General features: G+C 40.9%; 1 protein-coding gene across 2 annotated transcripts in view; it reads right to left on the reverse strand.

Annotated features, from left to right (window-relative positions):
• The window catches only part of cdh8 (cadherin 8), a 52267-nt gene extending 29277 nt beyond the window's left edge, over window positions 1-22990 (reverse strand). For both annotated transcript variants that reach the window (XM_046033375.1, XM_046033377.1), the window contains exons 1-2: window positions 22902-22990; window positions 806-925 (exon numbers count right to left, since the gene is read on the reverse strand). In XM_046033375.1, the coding sequence (XP_045889331.1) occupies window positions 806-925; window positions 22902-22914 (133 nt within the window). In that variant the 5' untranslated portion in view covers window positions 22915-22990. The remainder of the gene's footprint in view (window positions 1-805; window positions 926-22901) is intronic.
• Between the last annotated feature and the right edge of the window lie 4701 nt (window positions 22991-27691).

A 27691-nucleotide genomic window follows, 5' to 3' on the forward strand; every position in this document is an offset into this window, starting at 1 on the left:
ATTCACAGTTGGGCTTAAAATAAGCCTCGCAGTTGAGGCCTATCAATTAGACCTTTCTAGTACTTACTGTACCTAGAGCCTCGGTCAAATAGTGATAGCCCACTGATTGGCCTGAGGTGACTTTGTAAGCTCATTTATCTAAGTTGAAGCAGGTCCTGAAAAAGGACAATGTTTAAATACTAAAGGGTTCTGACCTGGTGTGATTGGCCCTGTCTAGAAGAAAACGACTATTGGAATAATTCTTAGATGTAATCACTGTCTCACTATAAAGCCTAGTTCTTTCCTTTTTGTCCCTTTATGGGTGTGGCAGTCATTCATTACATTTTGTAATGCATTATGCTCTCCATTGGTTAGAAACAGACAAAGGATTTGCACACTGTATTAATAGCTCCCATTAAAATTAATGAAGCAACGTTTCGATCTCAGAGAGATCTTCGTCAGGCTTTGTCAGGCAAACAATGAATAACAGGACAAAGAGCTTTGCCTGCCTCACTGAGGTGTCCTCCATTTGTGTCTCCCCTTTTTAAAGACATAGTGATCACAACTGGACCTCTTTATTAATGCGTGTGTGTAGAATTTAGCAAGCTGATTGTGGTAAGCAACTTGACATGGCAACTTGACATGGCCAACCTGCCAAGGTGAATCCAGTGTGCCAAACATGCTCAGAAATGGCCTCTAGTGTGTGCTGCTTTGTCTCCTAATTAAATGTCTGGTGGAAGAACACAACGCGTACAGCGCTTGTGCCCACAGAATAAAGATGCAGCTTAAAATTCTAAAACACCAACAAGCACAGAACTGCATTTACCTGAGTTGGGGTCTATGGAGAAATATGGTTGTCCCTCCAGTATGCTGTAGACTAGTTTTGCGCTGTTCCCGTACACTGGATCATCGGCATCGGTAGCTGTTACCCGGGTAACTGGGGTACCTGTGGGGCAGAAAGACAGAGTTATGAACTAGAACTCTAGGCAATCATCTCTACATAGCTCTGCACTGAAATGGTGAAGTGCTGAGCCAATCAGGATGAGACTATTCAACCCTATGTGTGGTTGATTTGTTCAAAAACCCAGTTCCATCTGTATCAGTCATGCTTGAACCTCCCTTGCAGGTTTGCACTATCCTCCCTTCAGCAAGCAGAAAAAAATACCCAACCCTTTACCCTTTATGACCCCCCCTGCACCCAATTATTTTCGTGCATTTCCTTGCCTCAGTGAAATAATAAACTAATTTAGTGTTTGAGTATTGTTTGGTCTGAACTGAAAGCAACATGGCATTTGAACAAGCACGTGTACCCACTACCTCTTTTTTTTGTCTATTGCAACCACAGCTTCCAATCATGTGTGTACAGTGCTTCCATCAAAGTGTCAATTACTTTCAGCAAATGTGACATGACTTCAGATGAAATATGTTATAATGGGTATTGGCCTAACTGAGCAAACCTGAGCAAACCAGTCCTGTCAGTGTGGATTACTCATTTAGCCTCTTGTAATGCTAGCTGTTGCTGGATATGTTAGCTAGTGTGCAAATTAACATGCCAGTGATGGATGTGTCACATACTTATTGTAACAGCAGGGAATGTAACCGTGTACTTTTACATGCTTTTAACAGCTATTGGTCCTCAAGAAATGCAGCCCCCTAATACACAAGCCAAAAGGAGTGTTACTGCACCTGGAAACACTCTGGTGAAGGTTATAAGATAATCAAATGTATGTCTTCGAGCCTTATCACTTAAAGCAAACTTGTAGCCAAATAAGCAGAGAAAACAGTTAACCTTGTCAGAAGAGTTTTTCCTATTAAAAGTTTGGCTATGTTACTATTGCTGTTGCCACATGTATTTTTAAAATGCTAAATGGATATCACTATTCCTTTTCACTTGAACAATTAGCCATTACCTTCACACCAACAATGCTCAATGTAGCAAAAATTAGGTTTTTTTTATTAAATGAGGTTTGTAGAAAATGTACGCAAGGACTTTTATCAATGCACTCCGCTAAATGCTCAAGGCAAATCAGAAAATATATTAATGACAATCCACCATTCACAGCTCTATTATTAGGTATCAGTAAAAATGCACTGAAAATTAGAATATAAAGAGACTATTGACGCAATTAAACTCATCCAATTTAATTCACAGTGACCTAGCTCCTCATCAGTCTCGGTGTGAGGGAGAGTGTGTGTGAGCGGGCGAGGGAGAGAGAATAGCGAGAAAAGAAGCTGACATGCTGACAGTGAGCAACATGCTGGCAGGAAGCTACAGATGGTATGGTAATTGTTTCTGTGAAAGATGTTTAGAGGTATTCTGACAACAAAGGGAGGCATCCCGCCACAGGCACCTAAGTTTGTCCACTGTGGACGAAAAGGCTTATAGGAAAGACTTGCACTAAGCATGAGGGGTTGGCTCCGACATTGTGATTCAGAGGTTTCACTCATGAATTAAAACACAGAAATAAAAAAAACAAAACAAAAACAGATGTGTGGGAAACTCAGTCCCTGCAAAGTCTTCGGTATGTAACCCACAAATCAGACTTCTGTATTCTGGTGGCATATTGTCTTTTGTTGGCTCTACAAGCATAGCAAGAACCCCCAACTGACCTACTGACCAATGTGCAGCACAGTGATGACTTAACATCTAACCTACAAGAAGTTCAATACAAACTCAGCGAATATATATTTTTTCTCCACTGCAAAATAGAACTGGCCTTCGTAAATAGCTCTACACCAAAGATGTAACTGGTACAGTATTTGAACTTATCTTCTTCTTTATGACGTCAGCTGCACGTGTCAACCATTGATTAATAGTCACCGCGGAGTCTGTGGTCTTGTAACAGCAAAACAAAGCAAAAGCCACCTTTGCACTCAGACTGGAGTAGGAGTTTCACTGTTGCAACCCAATTATTTTACAGTGAGAGAGCCTCAAGTGGTCCTCTGAGACAGAGGTGTTCTAGTAATTCATAGTCTTATGATGACCCATGCTGTTGTGTTGCCAAAGCTTGCCTTGTAAATTTCATACCGCTTGTTAGACCTTATGCCTTTTGCAGTGTTCAGATCGCAGCAGATCAATGAGCTCGCTTTTTTCTGTGTTTCTGCTTGCTGCTATGGCACAAAACTGCACATTATAACTTGATGTCAGCTACTGATAGACTTGGGATTGTCTCTACTTGAATCCACTGAACTGGCGCTCCATTCTCTTTCTCCAAATTTCTTTACATGGAATTAACAGTGAGCGTGATATTCCACTTATCACATTTCGGTAGTTAATAACACTGATATATGATTATAACACTCATATGATTGCATTAACTATCTACAAACTGCATGTGTGATGAAAATCTCAAGTAACTACAAATCTACACATCATGAAAGTTATTCACAGTTCTGCTTAAGGACCTGGCATTATGTTGAAATTTCCCACAGATATGTTAGATAAATAAATAAAACATCAAATAAATTAGTTGACAGAATATAAGGAATCATTATTATATGAATTATATGTCACAGATTTGTGCAATAATCCAAATTGGTGCACTCACACAGTATTGCTGGGAAACAAATTATATCCTGTGTGTCATAGGTGTTTGCCAAATTGTCAAATGAATAAAATGAGAGACAGCTAAGGAAATTGCACCTCCTTTTTTCAGAGATACAGAGCCTTATCTGCCTTAAAGTTAAATTACTACTACTATAGAGGGAGAAGGCAGCCATCTCCGCATCCCTAATTATGAAAAGTACCTTCGTACGTCTAAAAGGTGTCTGACTATTGCAAACAGGTTTTATAAATTCAGTTACACTATGGATTGAAGTGGGGGAAGTGGAGGGTAGGAAAAAAAGAATCTTCATAAAAACAGTGGAATCGGTGAAGCATGAAATAGCTCCCTCTTTCTTTCCCTCCCACAGGGTAAAATGCTCCTCAACACCCCTGATAAAAAAATGAGGGATTAGGAAAGCCAGTGTTTTGGTCCTGTTTCAAATCAGTGCAGATTAGCTCGTCCTTCCCCTTGATAATGCACAGAAATTTCAGGGACATTGCAGAAAAGGATGCAGCAAGACCATTCAATGGGCACAGAAACTCATTTGTAGGAGGAATATTGTCTCTGGCTTTTATTTAAAGCCTGTAGCATTGTGGCGATTACAATAATAGCAACACAACACCTCTAAACTTCCAGGGATGAAAAAGCTGAATGGCTACTAAAAACAAAAACCATGCAGGGAGGAATCAGGTATGTAAAAAAGCCTACAATGGAAATGTTCACCCAGAATGCAACTGATGTCCTGTGCACTCTACTGCTGTGGCAACTTTTCTACCTAAAAATGTCACTTACACACGATTCTTTGTCAAACCTGTTAGAAATGTGCAAGTGGGTGCAATCATGCTATTTCCTGTCTAAATGGATTAGTCTCACTTTTCTCCTGCTGCCTAGCAGATGCCCAGACACTGAAAGATTGCATATAACCTTTTCCTGGGAAAGCAAATCTCCCTCTGTTGGTTTGGGCAGTAGCCCACAGAGTGACACGCATTAAGCATGTGTGAAAATACAGTCTGCATTAACAGTTGTTTTCCCACGCTAAGTGTAATCTCATTAATCACATCCTGAAGTTCACAGGATTTAATACAACACCAATACTTTAAACACACATCACTTCAAAGGATGCCATTACTGTTGTTTTTTTGGTTGATGGGCGTGCAGCTTCTAAAGGGGCCTCAGAATGAAGACATGGGGGTCTAGCCTCCTGTTTTATCAACAGACAGAAATAATAGGGCACCCACTTCCTATTTACTCTGTACACTGGCTCAGTGATAGGAAATCAATAGGAATCTTCCTTGAACCAGAGAGAGGATAAATTGGGGGATGCAGCCTGATGTGACACACAATGCCTGTGGAAGGACATTGCAGCTTATTTATGTAATATATTATCCCACAACACGGCTTCATCTGTATAGTTTGCTTATTTCCTTTAGAAGTATTGCAAAGATAATCAGACAGTGGAGGGTCATAAAGATGTAGCTTTGAGCCATCACAAGATGCTCATTTGCAGACACTTACTGTAGGCTGCAGGGTGGAAGGGACAGGAAATGAATTTTGAAAATTAAACACTACACATGTCTACAGCTTTATCTGCAAAACAGGATTTTCACAAATATTTTTTGACATACAGGTGAACATACAGTTAAAATATAAGATGCTCATTTACCCCAGCTAGGGTCAACAAAAAAGGCTGATGGAAGATGAAATAAAAACACAGAATATAGTGTTATTTTGTCAAATTAACTCCATTGTTCTACCCTGTTTGATCAGGTCCTTCACAATTAGGTGTCTTGAAAAACTGGATGAAATAAAACATCAAATCATTGTAAAAAATTTTAAAAAAAAAATGCAAAAGTTACAGCTTACTTTATGAAGAACACTACATTGCACAAACCTATTACCAGAACTAATGTTTATATGCACATAGGCTCTATTTTCCAGTTGATCTCACAAGAACATGAGTTGCTTTTTCCCCCCATTGCCCAGAATTCACCCTCAGCATGCTTAGTACAACTCAGCAAACCGCACCACAGGGAAGCACTCTCAGCTCAAGTACCATCATACCTATAATCACTCAAAAGAATGTGTCATTACAGTTCATTTACTATTGCTGGAATGCTAGACTTCTCCCCCATATTCCTCCATCCAACAAGCATGACAGCTGTGTAACATCTCAGCTCTGCTCAGCTTGGACCAGCTCAGAAGCGTGAAGGGTAGAAGACAGGGGGCATTCATATGTATGCAGGCACTGAGCCATAGAGAAGGGATATCACTGAGGCATGGGGAGAGCTGCGGGCTGCATGAGGCGTGGGGCTAACAGTGCCCTGCTGTGAGCCCTACCCGGGTAAAACAATACTGTTTATGTTTGACTGGCTTTACACTGCAGGGGTCGAAAGAGAGAGGGAGAAACACAGGGATAAATAGAGAGAGGGGCAGCAGTGTGCAGCACACATGCACAAATCTAATATTAGATATTAGAAAGTTTTCTTTAAAGATAAAGGCGGAGTTTTCAGCTAACACACAACTCCCTTTTATAAACGCCATTTTAGAGGGCTATAGCTCTTAGTCAACACCAAGTGGGATGCTGAAAAAGTAAAATGCTGCTGCCTCAGAAGAACAGGACATGGCTGTTTTTTGATAATTTCTTTACAGACATGACTTATTTTGGTTTTATGTAACGTCAACTTGTTAGCTAAAAGCTACTTGCTGTGGACAAAATTACAAAAATGTTTGGGTTTTTATCCAGAAGTAAGAAAAGCTGATACAAATCCCATTGACATTTGTAACAACACTTGCAACAACCTTGGAGTTGAGCCTTTCTCAACTGTATGTTGTGTGGTTTGGTTATTTCATGTCTGTAACAACAGCAAGACAGAGAGGACTGAACACTGAATATGTGTTTAGACAGCAGAAATTGCAGCCAAAAATGAATGGAAAATTGACTTTAGAGGAGAGTCTCAAAAATAAAAATCACAAAGGTTTCAATTTCTTGTAACAACTGCTGTAGTGGATGCCGATTTGTCTTATGGAAAGCAAACCCCAGGGACAGACAAACCATGCGTGATGCACCATACCTGTGTCCAATGTGATGTTAATGCTGCTGGGTTATTGGTATTGTTCATAAATCTTATCTACTTACATATTCTAACATAGTCTAAAAGTCTGTTTATTTCACAGCATTCTGTTATGCTGTGTTGGCCCTCTACCCAACATTTCAAAACAGCTGAAAGACTGCTGAGCCTCTAACTGGCATTATAATGTTTCATGTACTCAGGTAAATTTAACAACACTCGAAAAAACCCAGTCGATTACATTTCTTTCCCCCACTTGCTGTCTGCCATAAATTGATGACTATCATCAAAAATAGACTTCTTGAGTGTAACAAAATCATTGTGAAATGTGAAAAAGTGGGTTGTTATTCAGAACTTGCAAACCTCAGAATACATTAATTGGCCAATTAGACAATTGTTCAACAAAGCCATGTAATAAATGATGTTATGTGCATGCTTACTGTAGCTGTTTCCCTTTCATTTAGATTTAGACAGTAGTCAGTCTATCGGTTGGCCAGTAGAAATGTTTCTGGTCTCCTAACTGTCACTTTTCTTACAACAGCGCTTTGCAGACTAATGTAATGAACCCAAGCATAGTGGAAATGTAATAATGCATCCCATGGCAATGACTGTTTAAATGAGTCCAACCTTCACTTAGCCACTGCTCATCCTCCCTCTTGCTTTTCTAGGTCAGAAAGATGGCGTGCCAAACCCTTTTTCTAAAATGGCTGGTCTGTCCCCTGATAGCGCCATTGCAGTGACAGGAAAGTGATTATGTATTGATCATGATCACATAGACACTGGTGTAGCTCTCTCTCCTGTCTGTGGGCAGAGAGGATAATAGCTCATGATCAGACAGGGAGACTGACAGCCCATCCCTCCCGGCAGTGCCACCAGCACTATTTTTGGACAGTACCACCTTTTTGATTGAAATGCATGTGCACGGATGGGATATAACGCAAGAATTAAGAGGCGATTAGCGCTGTGAGGCAGAGTATTGTCAAATACAAAGTGTAGCGCTGTGCTGTAGTGTGGCAGGCCAAAGCTCTTGATAACACAGAAACGGTTGTAACGAGGTGGAGAAAACAAGCGTGTCGAGGCATCCTTTCATCCATCCATCCATCCATCCCCGTCCGTTTATTCTCTCAGAGGAGAAGATGACATACTTGGAGCACCGCCAGTGGATTTTTCTACAGTAGTCAAAGCCAGTTTTAGATTCCCGGGCTGCAGATGGGCATTTATGGCAACATTGCAGATGGGCATTGAGGGAAACCCTTATAACAAATAAGCATGCTCATAAACAACTGGCATGTGTGAACTTTTTGTCATTTGCCAATACAACCTCAAACCTCCCACCCCTTCATTTGTCACCATTTCCACCAAACACTATGATCTACAGCCTGGGCTGTGACTAAAAGTGGTGGCTGTCCTCAACCATGATGTCTTATATTTATATCAGGAAGATATAAGTATTTCAGATTACAGGGAGGCACAGTAAATAATTTCCTGCAAGGCAGGATAAAACATGGTCTCCCCCTGCCCATCAGTCTTCATAACAGGACTAATGCATACTCATAGTAAACTGCATGTTTCAGCAGGGCTGCAGAATGCAGCTGAGGAACAGGGCAAATGAATGAGGAACACCCTGCGGAGGCTAAAAAGATCAGGATATATGTGTTTATTTCCAGCTGTAACACACTTTTCAAAATTGGACTTCGCCAAATACAACATGGGCCAGAGGAGGGCTTACAACAGGAAAAAATATCAAGATATGGTTGTCAGCATCCAAGAAATTGTTCCCTAGAGCCAATGATGGATAAGGGACACTGCACTTTTGAGGAGTAAGGGACCGTCACACTTAAGCACTTACATTGTCATTGTTGTACTACAATTACTAGTCTTTTATAAGACAGAGAGGGAGCCGTCACAGAGAAACTGGGGACAGTGTTTGTGTGTGTGTGTTCATGTGCTTGTCTATGTGTACAATATGTGTCTGTGTGTGTACATGACATCCCTATTTCAAGGAGTCGGCTACTGAGTCTGCTGCCTTGACAAGTCGCTTACAAGAACGGTAGGAACAAAATAATTAAGAGGGTCCTTTGTTCTCCACTGATGGCCGTGACATATGCCGCCATTTTAAAGGGTTGTGTCATTGATTCACTTTAATTAGTTCATAGGAAATGTGTGCAACATGCAGATAGAGTTCAGGACTGGAAGTTGAGGACGGAAAATTGGGCACTTCACATGTTTAATTGCTCCCAAGGCATTTACAATGGCAAGGTAATAACAAAGAATAAGGCAAAGTATATTGTCTAATGAACAACTTTATCATGGGTAAATGAACAAAATGTTGCTTAATTTAAGAACTCTGCCACAGGGCAAGGGTGTTTAATGTGAATTATGCCTCCTCAATGAAAAAAGGAAAAAATGAGGAATAAAAAAAATAACAAGTTTCAGCATAATGCAAAACTGTGGTGGGAAATGAACTTGCGGTTAATATTTTTGCCGCACAACATCAGCATTAGCTCCTGAGAGTGGTAAACCAGAGATCAAAGTTATTACTTAATACCAGAAATGAATTACTTATGTATACACTGTTGCGAAATGCCCTTAACGAGGCGTGTAGCGCAATATGGTTCCAGCTGAGCTGCTCAGTGGCCAAAAGTAGGCAACTCCCTGTGTGTGTGCTTAGATACAGTATTTCTGTGTGAATGGAGAGCTACTTTACACCATAGAATGAAACAACCAACAATAAAATAACATAAGGGAATCAGGAATGTATGTACTGATACCTGATGAAAAAAATACCATGCCATGCCCACTTAAATTTCCTATGTGATAATTCTTGTTTAACTACAAGCTGTGCTGTTTTCCTGCTGGTCTATCAAGTTCAAGCTTCTCACAGCAAGATAGCAGCAAACATCCTCAGTGTCAAATCTTCCTGCAGACCATTAGGCCACATCAGTAGTGAGAAAAAAGCACACACGATATCTCAGCAAACTTCACTTGAAACACAGACAAGAAAAATAGACAGCGCTGTGCAGACAGGGAAGAAGCCTTGCTGATTCAAGATGGGGAGAGAACACCACCATATTATCGGAAATCGATGGGCTTTTTAGTGTGTTTTGGGGTCCTAGATGAACATAAAATAATCTGTCAAGTGGTTTTTGTATTTGCATTTTTGTGTGTCCTCTTATTAATGGTTTGAAATGGGTGGGACTCAATTATTTTAGAAAAAAAGGTGATGTCACATTTCCATACACCAATCAAAATGTAGAAATATTTGAATCTAATTCTGATCACTGTTGGTGCGTTGTTGGCTCATGTTACCAGGTACTGTCAATCAAATCTCATAGAAACACACCCTGACTAAGCCTGAGTATTTTAGTGTCACACTCTTAATAAATCTAACAAATCCAAAACCCTAACTTTAATTCTCTCTTATTTAGACACATATTTAATCTTATTGTGAAAAAACGGTAATACTGAATCACTAATATTATGTAATAGCATAAGATAATCTCAGATATGAGTAACATGACTTGTAGTGAGTATATGAAAAATGGGACTAAAATTACAAATACTGCTTTAGACAATAATTAAACTAAAATGAAATTGTTGAGGGACATACACTTAAACATTACAGCTTGTCTCAAAATGTAAATCCCTGGAAGATAAACAATATAATGATCCAAATAGATTGACTGTATAGGTAGTTTTTCAGCTATCACAGAAAAGTACATTTTTGTTAGGTGCCAGTGTGAACATTCACATTCTCTCGGAGTGTGCTATTTTCATATTCTGGGGGCAGCAGCAGCACTGAGGATGACGGTGCATTAAAAACAAAGGACAGAGTTGGAGGGAAGCGTTGCCATCCCTCCCTCACCAACGACTCCGCCAGGCTGCTGCAGTGCAAGAAGATGTTCTCAGTCAATTACATGTTTTTTTATTCTTACAGCCTGCAGAGGTAAAAAAAAAAAAAGCCACTCAATGGCAGTGGTAGCACACAATATGCAGCCCATAACCCCAGCAATTGGCCCATCAAAAGCAACGTGTGACAGAGGTCTTCCACCTGCCACACAACTGCATTAAGACGCTGAACTCCAATGAATCCAGCCATGTGGTTTGTTTTAGCACCGAACACCTTCTAAGTAATACACTCTGTCATCTGACAGCCGTCCTGGAGTGAGAGGGGTTAAAGCGTTTTCCCTGAGGAATGTCGAAATGTACTACGTGACTGGTGACTTAATATCTTCGTCAGCCGGTGAGAGCGGTGCTATGCTGCCGTCTGACAAGCAATCCATCACAGGGAACACACAGACAGAGAGCTGCATGCCGGCACATAAAGTGTCCACGCGACAGACATGCTAAAGAACACCGGCTACAGCGCGCACCTACCCGCACGCACCGACACACACATGCAGGCACATCCACAATGGAGACAGACACACATTCATGCGCTTGTTAACAGGCTGACAGTCATAAAACACAGTCAGACAGACAGATGCACACACACACACACACACACACACACACACACTCCACATACTGAGCAAACACCTAAACTACCCCTAAACTCTCAAAGTAGGTGGACAAGAGAAAAAAAAGTAGGGGAAAAAATGACAGAAGAGGAGAGTGACAGAAATGGTGGAATGTGGATTTACACTCCTAGTAATCCCAAGGTTTGTTTACACTCCCAGAAGTGAAGTGAAATTTTAAAGGGCTATCTCTGTAGCGTGTTGGAGAGCAGATTCACCCAATTACACAGCAGCCCCCAGTGTGACATAGTAAACCTGCTGTAGGATTGACTGTGTGTGTGTTTGTACACGTGGCTTTTTTTGTGTGTGTGTGTGTGTGTTTGCGTGTGTATGTGTGGACACCAGACTGTGACTGCGGTAAAACCACAAACTGACTAAATCCATTCTGCAGTGTTGAGAGCAATACAGCTGCCAATGCTCCAATACACAAACAGCCAGAGCAGAAGAATGCTGTTTGATGCCACAAATCAGACGGCTTCATGACAGCAAGACAGGAGGGTAAAACACACAGTAACCAGAACTGAATTTGGTATTGGTCTGCAATAAAATACAATAAAAACAGAACATTTAAAGTAATATCCGAACAAGAAAAGGTTAAAAAAACTAAATTACAAGCAGGGCCATATATTTTGGTAAAAGAAAAGCAGTAAAAGCATGGCAGGCGAGCTTCTTTTCTTTTTTTTCATGGTATCAGACAGCTGAGGCGTGGCAGTGACTATATAAGCCAGGCAAGGGCTTTAGTTAATGGGGACAGACATCAAGAGGAGGGCCTCGCCAGTACTGGAGATTTGATCCTTTCGTCTTATCAGCTTCTTTTTCAAATGACCTTGCTGTACGGACTTTTATGCCTCTCCCCTTTATTCTCCGCCGGTGATTGGATGAGCCTCTCTAGTCTCAAATCTCCGCCACCTTGATGAATGTGTTCCGCCGTCATTTATGTTGCATTGACCAATCCCCCTCCACTATACCAGCAACAGTAGGGCACATGAATCTTGGTTGTAGCCACTTGAAGAAGTACTCACACACACGACCACATACAAAATGCAGCTAATAAAGAAATAAAGAGATTTTCTGTTCTTTTTTGTTTCTTTATGTCATATATGCTTTGTTTCTCTTGCAGTTAAATTAAGTCTACACAGTCTTTTGTGGGAACAAAATGTAACTTTAAAGAGTGTTATTATGTGTTTCAAATGGAATGCAATTGCTGCTTTTAATTTTAGGTACTGAGTGCCTGCAGCGTCCAAATAGCTATGGTTGGTACCTCAGACAATTAATAATGCAGACATGGAGGGATGAGAGAACAGGGTATCCTGTTCTTGCTGCTGAACACTGTAAAATCACCTGCAGCATGAAAAGGTAGCACAATCTCCAACATACACACATTGGTGTTGACTTTTGGCAGCAGAGCCACAGAGCAAAGGTTCTTGCTTTTTTGAAAAAAGCAAAGGGCAAGTGGGAGTGACGTCCTGCACAATACAAGATACAGCACGAAGGAGATACGGAGGAGCAAAGAGGGATAAATGCAGTGCAGGAAAAGTGCACTGAAAAAAAAGGCCCTACAACACAACATTAAATATCCACAACTCTCTTTTTGAATAATTAATAGGTGAGCCACGGCTGTGTACTGAAGAATGCGTATGAGAAAGCATCCTGGCATCCTAGCAGATATGAGTAAGCATTTGCCAAGTCGGCGGACTGGAGCCCTCCTCGTTTTGCCTGTTATAACGATGATGCAGAGAGGACCTCCCACTCACTAGCATGACTTCAAACAGTTCCTTGTCACTTCTGGTTGATATGTGACAGAGCTGATAAAACACACACACACACACACAGACCCACACACAGGAAAGTTAGATTACTTCCACAAGCCTTTGAAATGGAACTTTCCTTGTGTCACACTGAAGGATTCACTAACAGAATTGCAAGTCCATAAATGTGTTCTGTCTTAATCAGCAGAAATGAATTCCCCCAGAAGTTATTAACTAAAGCTTTAAAATTACAGAGCTAGAGTTGTGTGCGCATAAATAAATAACAAAACATCAACAACAACATTTTTCAAGTCCTCTGTCAAACATTGTAAACACAAACACGTTGTTCAGTTCAGCAGTATAGCAGAGAGAAAGTGCATGAATGATCCCAGCTCAGTGTGTCATCTGTAGAAAAGGGGGACGATAGGCAATTAGTGAGTAAATGTGTGACTGAGTGAGCGAGAAAATGACTGTTTCAGCCGAGCTACAGCAGATCTTTCTCCAGTAAGATCTAATATGTACCCGGCCTAATGAATGCAGATGGTGGCAGTGGCAGCAAACCTCACTGATCTAACGTGTAGCTGAGGTGAGTTTGCAGTGGAGTGCTCTAATGACACATGGCTTTTAGTTTTTATTGATGTCAACCACACCTGTAGCTGTTTGTCAATGTCTTTAGATATATATATGTCATATATATCAGGGATAATCAAAAAATATGTGCAACTTTGACTAGTAAGCTGTTATTGTTGAGCAATGAATTATGTGAAGTGACATACAAAGAGCAAAATGGTGACACAAAGGTTCCTCATCTGTGACTATGAATTGTTGTATATTGTATAAAGCGATAACATACTCAAGGCCACACTATACTGTGTGGTCCTGGTGTGCTGGGGGTCATAGGGTCACAGGCTGAAGGCCAGCTGCTTTTGATCAGTGCTAGCATAATAACTGTGTTACTGATATTTGTGCTGAGAGGCCTTGAGACTACACAAACAGAAAGAAAAAAATGAAAAGATGGATAAAACATGTTCATGTTTTGGTCACGACAACTACTTATTGTTTCTGCTCTGTGTCTATTTACATGTACACTCTTCATGGTGAGAACTACACAACCTGTGAAAATAGTTGTATAATGTCTTCTGTGGCTCTGGAGAAGTTTGGCGAGCGTAAGAAAATGATCTGCCTATGGAGACTTGGAGACAAACATTTTTTTAAGAGAAGGCCTCATTACGAGGAGTGTGAGGTTCAAAAGATGTGGGCATTTACCAGGAAAGTGGGTGTAACAAAAGACTCCATCGAGTTGTATTATAAGAATTAGGAGCCACTGTTTTTTGAGCTGGATCCAAATTAGGGACTGAATGTCTCCCCTGCATTGCATCATTCTTTTGAAATCTTCTCTTGCAAGTCACCAATTTTACTTTTTAAGTACATTGCAACTAACGAACATTTTCATTATTCCTTAATATGGTGTTTATTCTCTGAATTAACCCATTCATCACTAAATAATTTGGCCAATAAAAGGTCAGTGTGAAACACTGGTGAAACATGGCCATTAAAATTTCCTAATGCACAATGTGACATATTTAAATAGTGTTTAAGACTGGTGAACAAAACAAGTAAAACAAGCAAACAGAATGAGAGCATCCTAATAGATGAGAAATTGGAACTAGGAGATGTATGGCATTTTTGCTTGAAAGATGACAGAAATAATATTATGTTAGTTTCTGATTAATTTTCTGTCAATGGATATGTCAGTTGATCTGTTTCAGCTTTAGTTACAATGATATTAGCTTATACAAGTCCATCCTACATCCAGAGACAGTGTGAGACAGTCCGACTGCTTTGCATTTGGACTTCAAAAAGTAACTCCCGCAAATATTCATTCATTCACTCGCTCACAAACTAAGCCTATCTGCCCACTAGTGGCCATTAGAAGCATCTTCAGCTGACACATTGAACCAGGATCAGTCCCTCTCCTCCCCTGCAGTAGCCTACTGCTGTAGGGAGGATGCTGTGTGCTTCCTGTCGCTCTCAGATTGATTAACTGACCTTGATACAGTGATCAGCAGTGTGTAACACTATGACAGCAAAAGATGAGTCTTACATGCATTTCAGGATAGCAAAAACGTCCATTACAAACACTTAATTAGACAGGACAGTCACCTGGGATGGTCTTTCCATGTATTCATTTTTACGCTGCTGTCTTACAAATATATTTAAAAAATACATTCAGCCAAGTAAATGTCATTAATAATCTTTGCTTCCCTCATGTCCCATTGTACCAATGTTGACCCTGTTGCATGAAATCCATTTACTGTAATCACATCCACACAATGCAACAACACACAGGGCAGCCTTGGCTAGCAGCATCTTTCTCCTCATCATTACAAAAACAGGCACACAACAGCTTGCACACATGCTCTGACACTCAAATACACAAACACACACTCTCATTTACCTTCCCTTTCCTGAACATTGTATGTTATTTATCTCTTTCCGTTTCATGTTTCTTCTCATTCTACTTTATGGGCACAGCAAAAAAATAAAAATCAAAGAGGTGACTTTGTTTGAGAAACGGCACTGTGGATGAGGAGAAGGCTGCTTTTTGTCCTTAGTCTCATTGAGAGTCTTTTGCTATTCATCGGGGCAAGGCAGCCAGGCCAGCAAGGGAGGCAATCTTATGCAGATCACATTGAAGGGCTTCATTACCTAGAAGCCAGCTACTTTTTGTTCTCCCTCAAGGGAAGAGAGAAAGAGAGCATTAGCTTAGCAAAAAAGAGTTATGGTGAGCAAAAGGGAAGGAGAGTGAGGGAGGGAGAGGTACAGAGAAAGCAAAAAAAAAAAGTGCGAGAGAAAGGGAGGGAGTGAGTTACAAAGAGAGTGCGTCTCTGCGGGCTACAGAGGGGAGCGGGGACAAATTACACCTGAACAACAGCATCTTTATGACTGCATGGTGGCTTTATGCTAACACGTATAAGATGTGTGTTTTAGTGTATGTGGACTTGTATATGCACATGCAGAGTGTGTTTGTGCATGTCTGCCTGCATGTTCTAGAAAAAAACAAATGCCCCAGGAGGCTCTAAAGGACTTATATTATTGTATCTGGACCAGTGACTGATGATGTTACATGCATAATTCAGAGGTACATTGGATAATAAATAACATTTGATGAATTAGTAATACACATTTGTATGTGATATTGAGCAGCTGTGACTGTGCGTGAGTATGTTTTGCTGTTCTCCTGTGTTAGCTAGGGAATATCTTACTTGCCCTTTTTTTCTTATAGAGGCTGTGTAATGGCTAAGTGTGAAACAAAGCAATGCTGAATTAACAATGACTCTCTATCAGCTGCTGGGTGTAGCTATAGGCAAGAGCAGTGAAGAAGAATGGAGAAATGGAAAAGTATCACGGACACAGACGTGAATAAAAACAAGACCGTGAATAAACCCACATACACAGGAACATACACACAGATGCACAAGTGCAGATGCTGTTGCCAAATGAGGTGAGATAGATAGGAGTAGCAGGTTATTTACAGAGAAACTCCAGCTTGTCAGTTAAATCCTTTCTGCCTCGGAGGTCTGTCCTATCCCCATTTAGCACGGCCACAGAAAAGGGCAGGCTGGCATGCACGTTGCCTGGCAGTTAGACAGGCCTAAGAGAGTCAGAGCCTTGGCCAGGTTCACTGCTCTGACCCCCTCTCACCCCAGCTCAGCTTGTGAGACGCCCACCACAATCACCACAGCCCCGGTCTGCCGCGTCAGCCCAGCCCAGGAGCCTGCTCGTCAGATGTGCCCCAGCCCAGCTCTGGCCCAGCTCTGGCCCAGCTCTGGACCAACTCTGGCCCAGCTGCCCACTATGTTAAAGGGCCAGGGGCCCCCTGCCACTCAGTCCATCTGCCAAGCTGCAGACCAGAGTCTAGGATCAGAGAAGAGAGAGACACAAACACTAGACACCCTCGCTTTTAGCTCTCTGCTCAGAGAAATGCCAGATAAAAGATGCACTATAAATGTGCTTCTTTTACATATGTGGGTTGCTGTGACCCTGAAATACTGCTAGGGTTTATCCAAGTTAAACTGCATTTAATGCATTTAGACTTACACTTTTCAAGATCAATATATGTTCAATATTTACTGCAAGATCAGCATAGTACAATAATATTTTTAGGTATATCAAGGAAGGGGTTTTTTATAGAACATCTGGCCCAAGTGGAGCATGAAATGTTCTCAAAATAGCTCAGCATCCCCTGTATTGATCTGAAAGATGCCAATGTGTAAAACAATAAGTGAAGATCAATATGAATCAGTAACAGTGGACAGCTAGATACTTAGATAGAGGGATATATTAGATAGATAGATAGATAGATAGATAGATAGATAGATAGATAGATAGATAGATGGCAGAGTAACGTGCTTTGATGAAACATACAGCTGTAATTAACAATGTTATCCTTCATGTAGGATTATGCCTCATTGTAAAACTCCGTAGGTATTAAATCATCTGGGATCACAGTGAGCGCTGTGCTGTATGTTGGAAGCATGAGAAGATGAGCTCTGATAAAGGTCTGCATCTTACTCATTTCCATACGTCTCCCCTTGATCAAGTCTGCCCATTTATCGAACAAATCTGTGATGACAAGCCTTTACTTATTTTCCCAGCTGCCGGTGGTGATGAGAGCGTAATCAGAAACATCATTAAGGCTCTACATAGACGGCTGTGCCTGATAGTCCTGTTACCCACACCCATAATAACTCTGAAAATGCAAATCAACTCCAGGTAATCTATTAATGTCACTTCAATTTTATGTCTGCACTCCAATTTAGCAGATCTTGACACATTTGGCGAGGATCTGTGCTTCCGCACAGGTACTCATTTTGCTGGGGTTTCAAAGAGCACGGCCCGTGCGAGGAGGAGACGGGCCATCTGTCTACACGCCCGTTTATTAATCGTCCTGATAATGAAGCACGCTCACAGCCTGACACTCCTGGGGCATCTCTCGCACAAGTTCCATCCGGCAAAACAACTTTCAGCAAGTTTGTTTCTCAGTGTAGCAATTATTGTCATTCGCACCCCCCTTAGTGCAGGGAGGATGGTCTAGCGACCTCCTCCTAATTACCTGAAGCATCACTTCAAGCAGACTTTGTAATTTCCAACTACATCACAACCCCCTTGTTAGCTGCCGAAGGGTAGCAGAGCCTCATAATTCCAGCATATGGTCGACAGACATACAGGGGAATTTGTCAGCTTGTACTGGCCTTAAAGTCGAAGACCCCATTAACAGGAAAAACAGGATCTACTAATCCTGTGAGATCTGTGAAATCCGTGCAAATGAATTAGAATTCTAATCATGGCCAGGCTTGCACAAACAAACAACAAACCCACTTTTAATTGAAATGACAGTGAAACGTAATTATTCGAAGAATATTAAAGAGATATGGATAGGTAGAGTATATCAAATATTAATCTGATTAAATGAATTGATAATGGTTTAAATTTTTGTCCTCCAATTAAAAGAAAAGATCACACAGTCTTTTACTTGCCTGAAGATCAGAAGCAGACGGAATTACTCAAAACACATCAAACTAAATCACTCAGATCATCCAAAAAAAATACTGTATGTGGTTAAAAATGTGGTTATGTTAACAAGGAATGAAATGAGTATGTGTAATGTGGAAAGGGCCCCTGAACCAACAGAAATCCAACTCTGCTGTTCCCCACAAGACCACCCAACCCTGTCTCGCATTTCATTTACCAGAGCAAATACATGATGTAAAGGCTAATGCTAGTGTATAGCTAATATCTCAAAATTACATAATTGCAATTACAAAAGCAGTCATCCATTCAATTTTCTGTTTTCCCATGATAACAGGATAATTCTCTCGTGATCTCAAAATAACAAACCATAGCTAAATACAGGGGTCAGCCAGTGCATTTCTTTAGGATAATTTATATCTCAGTGTGACTGGTTAGTTTAGTTGGTAGAGTGAAGGACTTGTAATTTAAGGATTGTGGATTTGAGTCCTACTCTAAGCAACATTTATTTTTCTTCTTTTGTGTGTTTTTTATTATCCTCTTCAACAAAATTGTTAGGAATAGATTCAGGGGAATCCAATCACACATTTCCAGACGGCTATTTCAAAGGTTCCAAAATAGCCATCAGGAAATGTGTAACGTTAAATGGATTCCCCTGAATGAGAAGCACAGGAATTTCCTCTGCCTTACCCATTGCCCATTCCTCTACAATGATGGGGAAATTAAAAGTTCATAGCTTCATAGGATGTGGACCAATCGCTGAGATGCACACAGTCCAGCACATGTGAGCATGTGAAACTGTCTCTTCATAAGAACTTTGTTGAAGACGATCATGAAAAAAATTAAAGAAAAAAAGTTGGTTTTCAATGAGGATAGAACCCACAACTCCAAGAGTATGACTCTTGTGCTCTACCAACCAAGCTAACCAGCAACACTGCAAACTACACTGAAATTACCATTAAGAAAGGTTTCTGCCGACCCCTGTGTCAAACTACTGTTTTGTTATCTTGAGATCACAAGAAAATTAACCCGTTATAACGGGAAATTTGAATGTATGGCTGCTTAGGGCTAGTGTAAAAACTTACATAGTAGTCATATTTATCAATTGTTAGTGCCCTCCATCTATTTCCATTGTTTTGCGTTTATGTATTTGCAGCCCTTCCTTTATACCATGCATGTGTTTTCTAAAATTGTGGTGTGTAGAGCTCACCAAGCCACTGATCTTGGTTTGGTGGCCCTTAACCTCAGTTCCAGCCAAGACATAGCACAGCATAGTGGAGCATTTAGCAGCAGAAGAGGAGATGGTGCATAGAGACTAAAACAGAGATAAAAAAGAAGAGTGAAAACTGGACTTTTATCCGTCTGTTGGCCAGAAAATTGACTGCGAAAGATTGTTGCTATGTGTCTGCTAAGTATATAAATATGCTAACATGTTCACCATAGTAACTTCATAAGGTAATGTTTTGTTAGTTTGTTCCAGAGCCCCCATGAAAGTGGCCATACAAATTCAAGCACAGTGGTCACAAAATCTCTTTTGACAATAGACTAATCCTGGCTCTTTACACTAATGAGATCAAAGTCTCTTCTGGCTGGCAGTCTCTCCTCCAGCACCGCCATCACCTTCGCTCTCCAATTCCTCTCATTGTGCACTCTACTGTACGATCCACTAAACAAGTAAAATGGTAGTCACCTCCATTCGTCGCCATTCAGGAAAATGAAAGTCACAGAAAAGTCACAGAAAGCCACACATCTTATCCGACTGGCCCTTTTAAAGGAAGAACAAAAGGTCTTCCTCCTTCATTTCCCATTAACCTCTATGCTCCTCCGCACACAGGAAACATGACGACCTCAGTGGCCCATGTCACATATCTCATCCGACTGTGGGGACCGCTTCCTATGGGGGATGGTGACATTCAATGAAGGGGTTTTCTATCGAGCTGTAGTCCTTGACAGATAAAAGGTGGATGTTGATATTTGTCCCTGGACTCAGTGATATGGCGTGGATACACTCTTGATAAGCAAGGAACCGGTAAGACATTGATGAAGTCTGAAGTGGATCTGACAAGCTCTGTAAGTGGATAACATCGTCAGGAGAACTAACCCGTTATGGTCTGGATTAGATTTTAGATTTTTTGACTCAGGTGGCTCCTTGCTAAGCAGAATACATCAGCACACTCAGCATTTTCTGAACTCAATACCAGGCATAATGCGGAATCTCTTAGCATGTGCCATAATTAGATTTTAATGCTACGCAGGTTTCACGTCGCTGCGAAGATTTGCTCATATGCAGCAGACTTCACCATTATCCGTTTATTTTCTACTCCCTTTCCTGTGGACTTTATTAGATATCCAGTGCTCAGCACACTTCCAGTAATCCACTGAGTCCTGCACAAATTCTCATTTCAGCATGATAAAGATGAAACGCAACTGTAAAAAAAAAAAAAAAAAAAAGGTGATTTATGAATCTGAGGCGAGTGAGATGAATAACTTATTGTTTGTTTGTCCGGAGCGTCTGATTTTTCCCATAATGCCGCAGCACATGAAAACTTAACAAGAGGAAAACTAGTCGCTGGAAGAAAAGCCTTTCAAGCAAACAACTGAGCATTCGTGAATGTTTAATTAATCAGTAGTGACAAAAGGGAACAACAATCAACAAAGAGACGCCGATTTCCATTTCTTATGCATTATTCCCACTGGCAAATCACAGAGTGCTGTCAACTACCACTTTGCTCTCTACCCCATCACTATGGCTGTCCCTGCACTGCACTGACAAAACCCTTGGAGAGCTACAGTACATTTCAATTCAGATCCAAAACAATGAGCTGCAGGGATCAAGTAACAGAGTTCAGACAACAAGAGTTCACTGTTATTCTGTGTTTACATGGATTCTTTTGCATTCTGTTTTGTTCCTTTTTGCTTCCACCGCAGTCGCAGAAGCAGCTAATAAGAATCAAGAAGTTGAAGCTAAATCACCGTTTCCTCAAAGAACTGACGCAAAGGCTGCAACCTGCAGATGGGATTTACCAAACAGATTCCATTACATACCTAACACCATCTGCCCTAGCATGTTATGTCAGCTTCGTGACAGGTAACAAGAGGAAGCTCAATGAGGAAACACAATAACAAGCGCATACCGCCCAACAACAGACCTCAGCACCCTCGCTGAACTCCTCCAATGTCAAAACGGCATAAAGACACACTCTGATCTCCTTTCCGCTACTGATGGAAACATTTTCTACAAGACTCCTACCGCTCTGGGGTCAGTGGTAAGGCTCCCCTGAAGAAAAAAAAAACACAGTTTACTGATCCACTCACAGGCTTCTACCAATACTAGATGAGCAATACATTTGAAATATATGATCATCATGCAGTGGTCATTTAAATGCATGGATGGAATATGAATGTGAATATATGAATGTATTAGCATACAGTGAAATGGAAAGTGTTTGCAGTGGTATGTGCACCGGTTTGTGGGGGATTGAAGAATGGTAGCTTCTGGCAATTAGCATCAGTCACTGTTGTCAAGCTACGTGACAGTCTGCTACTAACAGTTTCTGAGTGTAAATGCAAACCCTTTCTGTTTTTATGTGGCTTCTTTTTCCTCCTCTGTGATGATACTAAAGCACTTGAATCTTGAATTAAAAACTATCCACAAACAGACATTTCTAATGTGAGGTCTGTTAAGCCTTACTGCTGTGTCAAATAACCAATTCTAAATGTCTCTGGTAAAACTTAAAGTAGTCCACATTGCTCTTAGTTCTTTCGCATAGTTTTCTAGAAAAGATTCAAATTAAAACAAAAATATTTCTGGTGTCTCTATTAATATTTGACTGTAGTGATCATTAGCTTGTATCACATAACTGCACACATGAAAATGTTAAATAATGCAATAATAATTCCACATATTCCCAAATGCCCCGCATCATAAGAAAACATGCTTCTTGACCTATACAAAGTGGAGAATAATATTTCTCTCTGTTTGTCAGGAGGGCAAGTGTTATATCTACATATGCTGATGTTGCTGTAGCATGTGTGGAATGTGCAAATGGTGCCTTTCCAGCTTCTGTAGAATTCAAATTGTGTGTGAAAGAGTGCAGCATTTCCTGCTTTCCTGATGTGGTGAGGGGTTCTACATTACAATATGAGACTGTTCACGCTTCTCGTTCACAGCTCAGGTTTTGCATTTTGTTAGTTGGACTTATTTGTGAGTGGGCTGTTTTAGTGTCGTGCAAGCGTGTGCATTTTGACACCGACATCTGTTTGTTCAGTTGCAGCACTGACCTATGGGTGAAGATGTAGTGATTTCATTTGATTTATCATTCTTGTATTTTCATTAGCCAACATAGTCATTGGAAGTGAGCACGTAAATAGGCATGTTCATTTGCTCTTGTTCTTATTCACTCATTATTTTTATCCAATAGCCCATTATGAGCTGTCTCAGATATCTCCCACACTGATTAGACAGCTGTGTGCGGCAGCGACCGGAGAAGAAGTCTGTCTATTGTAACTCACCAACAGCAGACATTTCTGGAACAGAGGCTCGGTACGGGCCTTCAATGAACTGCGGTGGATTGTCATTAATGTCCTGGACTTTGATGATGAACTCGGATGGTGGCTCCAAGGGCTCGTCTGTGTCGGCATTAATGACCTGGGCTGTTAGTGTGTACTCGGCTTTCTCCTCACGGTCCAGTCTCTTCATGGCGTGGATGTCGCCTGTTAATTCGTTGATGGCAAAGATGGTGCCTGCCCCCTCACCTGCTAGGACGTACTTGATGTTCTTGCTGCCCACATCCAAGTCTGTGTGTAGCTGCAATCAGAAGGAGAAGAAAAATAAGAGATAAAGTTAAAAGGGGCAGGAGAGTCCTCAGTTTTATCCCACTGTGTAAACAGAGATGGGCTCGGCTTTAATGAATGCAAGTTGACATGTTCAGCTGATTCTAGAAGTTCTAGAGTAGTAAAGTAAAGTAAATGCAGATAAGTGTACAGTATAACTGTAATGTGTTGTTTTTGCTGCTCTGCTTTACAGCAAGTAGTGTAACACCATAGCCTACACTTTGCTAAATGAGGCCCGCTGGGGACAATAACTTTATAAGTAGCACAGGAAATGGAACTTAGCCTACATAGTTCCTTGTTATACATCGCAAATACATCATACAAACACACATTGTGGGGATATTGCTCCCTCCAGTCTGAAGTTCACAGAACGAAGAAGTGCTTTAAGTACACATTCCATAACACGGCAAGAACAGAAAAGTAACAGAATCCATAAAAAATTAAAGAGGAAACTCTGCACATGATGATTCATGCTCACAAATAACTAGCCCCAGAGTTACTGGACGATACGGCATGTTCCTCATTATTTTGGCAATTACAGTTTCATTAGTTCACTAAAGCTGCATTACTTGCTATGCTGAGTGGCTGGCTCCCACTCGTCGCACGGGCTGAGTATAACTAATGAGTCTGACAATGCTACATAAGTCCGTTGAAACATCTGTGGACAGAAGAACAGGCGAAACCTGCTGTTTCAAGTTAAAAAAAAGCAATTTGGAAGGGCAGGAGATACAACAGTGCTGAAAGAAGAGAGGTCAGAAAAAGAGAGACTTTGACACGAGGTAAGCAAAGACCTTTGCTTTTATTTACACTAACAGAAGGCACACTTCTTTTATTGTAAGTCACCTTTCATATAAGCCTCTTGATCCTCAAGGTGAGTGACTTTCAGAGGGTTGGAGAGAGGCACCGAGTAGAACATTTACAAATCCAACAATGCTCAGTGTTGCTGTGACACGGCTGGCAGCCCTCTTCTTTTCGGTTTGTATTTTTGTTAATATACATGCCTCTCCAAAACACGCAGCTGTACACACATGCACACACACACACAACAGAACACACAGGCATGCATCAAAACATCTGTATTCAGCAGCTTTAATTCCATTTCCTGCCACAGTGCTTCAACAGAGATCCCCGTGGGAGCGTGGTTAGGGTGCAGAATAGCAAGGTAAAAATCTGTCGGTGAAAATTCCGACCTCTAAACCCCCCGCAATGTTTTCATAAGCCGGCTTTTATGCATATACTGTCTCGGAGGTGTTGTTTGCAGACACTGACAAAGCACATTCACTTAAATTGTCACACCTTGCACTTTTGTTTTCCTAATTGTGCCATCATTTCACATGAATGATGTAGCTCATTAACACAAATGCCTCGCAACATCCTGCACACTGAGAAACTCTTTAAATGAGCTAAAATTAATGATGGTCTGTCATTATTTTTTTACTCTATGTGTGACTTCCTGTGTGTAGTGTTATGCCTGCAGCTCGGCATGTTTGACTGCATATGTTTCCCTCAAAGGAGTATATTTTAGCTTCCATATTGGTTTAGGTTGTGCCATATAACGTAAATATTTTTAGCAACGTATCAACAATTTCATCTTAGTGTGCTTGGCACTGACACTTCTTCACTTGGCACTAATACTGTCACGTGAGGACACCCACATACAGATGTATGAACAATAATGTAGAAATTCCAGATGGTCAAAGGTCGACATGAACTGTTAAGCTCAACTTATAAGTCAGGGACAGTTAGAAAAGTTCCTTGGCAACTGTGCAAACTCATTCTGAGTTCTAACTGAAGACTAATGAACACTTAAAACTAGAAATGATGATGAAGTGAAGCAATACATCAAATAAAATAGATAACAGGCAATAAAGATTAAAATTAAAGAATCAAAATTCAGGCTAAAGAATGTAGCTTTATAGTTAGATACCAACAATTTCAGCTGCTCTCAGATCCTTGGGGAGGGTGTTCCAGCGCTCACCAAACGTTTTTGTCCTTAATTTTGGTATAACTACAGTAAAAGAGTTGTCAGACAGACAGAAGGACATGAAGTTCTTTATAAACTAGTGATATCCACTTGCCATGGTTTGAGTCACTTAGAGGCAGTGCCTTGTACAACTAAGAAACCAAGTGAGAATGCCATTTACAATTAAAGCACTGTGCATTGACAAAAAAACAAACTACATGATTCAAAACAACGCACATCTACTGCGTAACAGGCTTACTGCTTCTTTAAGGGATTTGCTTTCTTTTCTTGTGGACAGTTGTAACATTTAACATTTTAATTAAGTTGCCACACTTTATAGCTGTCCAGGTAACACAAGCCATGGTGTATTCTGGCTGACAGCAAAAATTGCATGTGGATGAATAAATCCTCTACTTCACATTAATGGCACACAGTGTGCTTCCTGTTGAAAAACGTAATGCAAGCAATCATCACTTTGCCACAAACTGTCACTTTAACTCTTCATTCCCTGAAAATGTAGCCATGCTGGCTTAAACCGGCTGCAGTTCTCAGCACTGACGTCTCCTCTAAATGCCCTGGTCGCCCACTTCTTAGACAGCCTTCACAGTGGAGTGCACAAATGATCAAGTACAATTACTGAATGGGGAGGGAGGGGGGGTGTCACAGGTCCCTGTCATTAACTGAGTCACCTGGGCAACTAAAGCAGCACCAACAATCAGAGACATTGACTGTGGCATTCAGATAAGCAGATAATGGCTAAAAACACACTGTAGTCATGATGATGGGCTACAATGCCGACCGAACAAAACACCAATGCAGTATTCTGAGCACAGGGTGAAGGTTGTTTGCACACATACTGTAAATCATTGCCCTGCCTATGTTTCTATTGTATTTGACAAATAACAATGGTGATACAGTTGTTAGCCTATTTTCCCTGGCTATAAAGTCTAAGAAAAGATTTCCAATCCTTCAATGCACTAAAGCCGTCATGTGCAGCTCCAAGTAAACACTGTGACTGCACTTTTGTGTGAATGTAAACAGAACATATCATAAAGAGGAAATAATGCCACCAGTCAGTGCAGCGTATGTCTATAGATTTGGAAAGTTATTATCACTCTTGCCTTAGCTGCTGCACTCTGGCTGTTGAAAAGACAGACATCCATAGATTTTGAAGCTGCAGTTGACTGAAGAAATGATCCTGTGGCAGTACTTTGCAGTGTTCCCTGCAGTACTGTTCATTCACTTGCACGCTCATTCTCACACACACACAAACGTGCACACCGCCATTTGCCAACCGCAACTCTCAATCAGGGGCTGCATGGGACTGCTTATCCTGTCAGCGGAGGAGGAAATATGTCAGTCCCTGCTGAAGATGAGCTTCTACGGCAATCACTTGAACAATCACTGTGTCCTAATGAGGAAGATTCTACAGATTCTACTCCCGCCCCCAACCCCCGCCCCCACCTCAGGCCTGGGTTCCACATTAAGTGTAGTCCTACAGAGGGAACTAATGATTTTGCTCCTTGTCAGTGCAAATGGTAGATGGGACATGTGCTCCTCCTATGTATGTACCAGCAGGACTGGAGAAGGAGAGGGAGACTTAAGCAAAGAGCAAGAGGGAGGAGATGCTGTCACTGTGATGCAGCTTGTCAGCTACAGTCTGCTGGAACAGACTGCACACAGTACGTCAGACTGCCGTCTTCAAATTCTACCTCAGTTAGTCCTCAGTAAGGGTCAGAGATTACTTCTTTTGCTAAATTTAATCTGAGAAAACACCATAACACACATACAGTATGTATACTATTTATCAGTAGTGGCAGAAGAAGGGAAGACCCGGGATGGTTGTAACATTTTTGACATTTCTGTCTGAGTCTCTGAGCTTGTTTAAGCCAATGCGTTCAAAATGTGATACAAACTAGTTACATGTGTCTTTTTTAAAATGGTGTAACTGTTGTCTCTGCAGCATAGACAGAAAATGCATGGTTTAGACTCTAACACAAAGAGTGAGATATTACAATTCACACCATAGTCTGGGTTAATTACAAAATGTGCAAATGTGCACCACATATTAATATTAGTGTGTGTGTTTGTGCTTCTTTGTCTTGCATCGTCACAGTGGTGACAGACAAATGGCACTCATGGGCCCACAGAGAAGCTTACGGGTCTCACAATAACATTTGAAAATAATAATAAAACAATTAAACATTGGTTAGTGTGTGCCAGACACATACTGACATTCAAAGAAAACATAAATACAATTACCACTTTCTTGGGATAGGTTGTAAAATTTTTATTGTTGTTACAACTAACCCAAACTCTTGAACTATCTTACCTTACAGCTTACAGCTAAAACATTAGCACTAACAACTTACATAGACACACAACACACTGGATTTAAGTTTGATGAGTTTAACTACAAAGCAGGCGATGCTATGACAAAAAGAAATGAAGTAAAGATCTTCTGGCTGTGCCTTTGGAACATGTGGAGTAAGGAATAAATAAATTG

Source organism: Micropterus dolomieu, linkage group LG20, assembly GCF_021292245.1.
Source record: "Micropterus dolomieu isolate WLL.071019.BEF.003 ecotype Adirondacks linkage group LG20, ASM2129224v1, whole genome shotgun sequence".
Lineage (NCBI taxonomy): Eukaryota > Metazoa > Chordata > Actinopteri > Centrarchiformes > Centrarchidae > Micropterus > Micropterus dolomieu.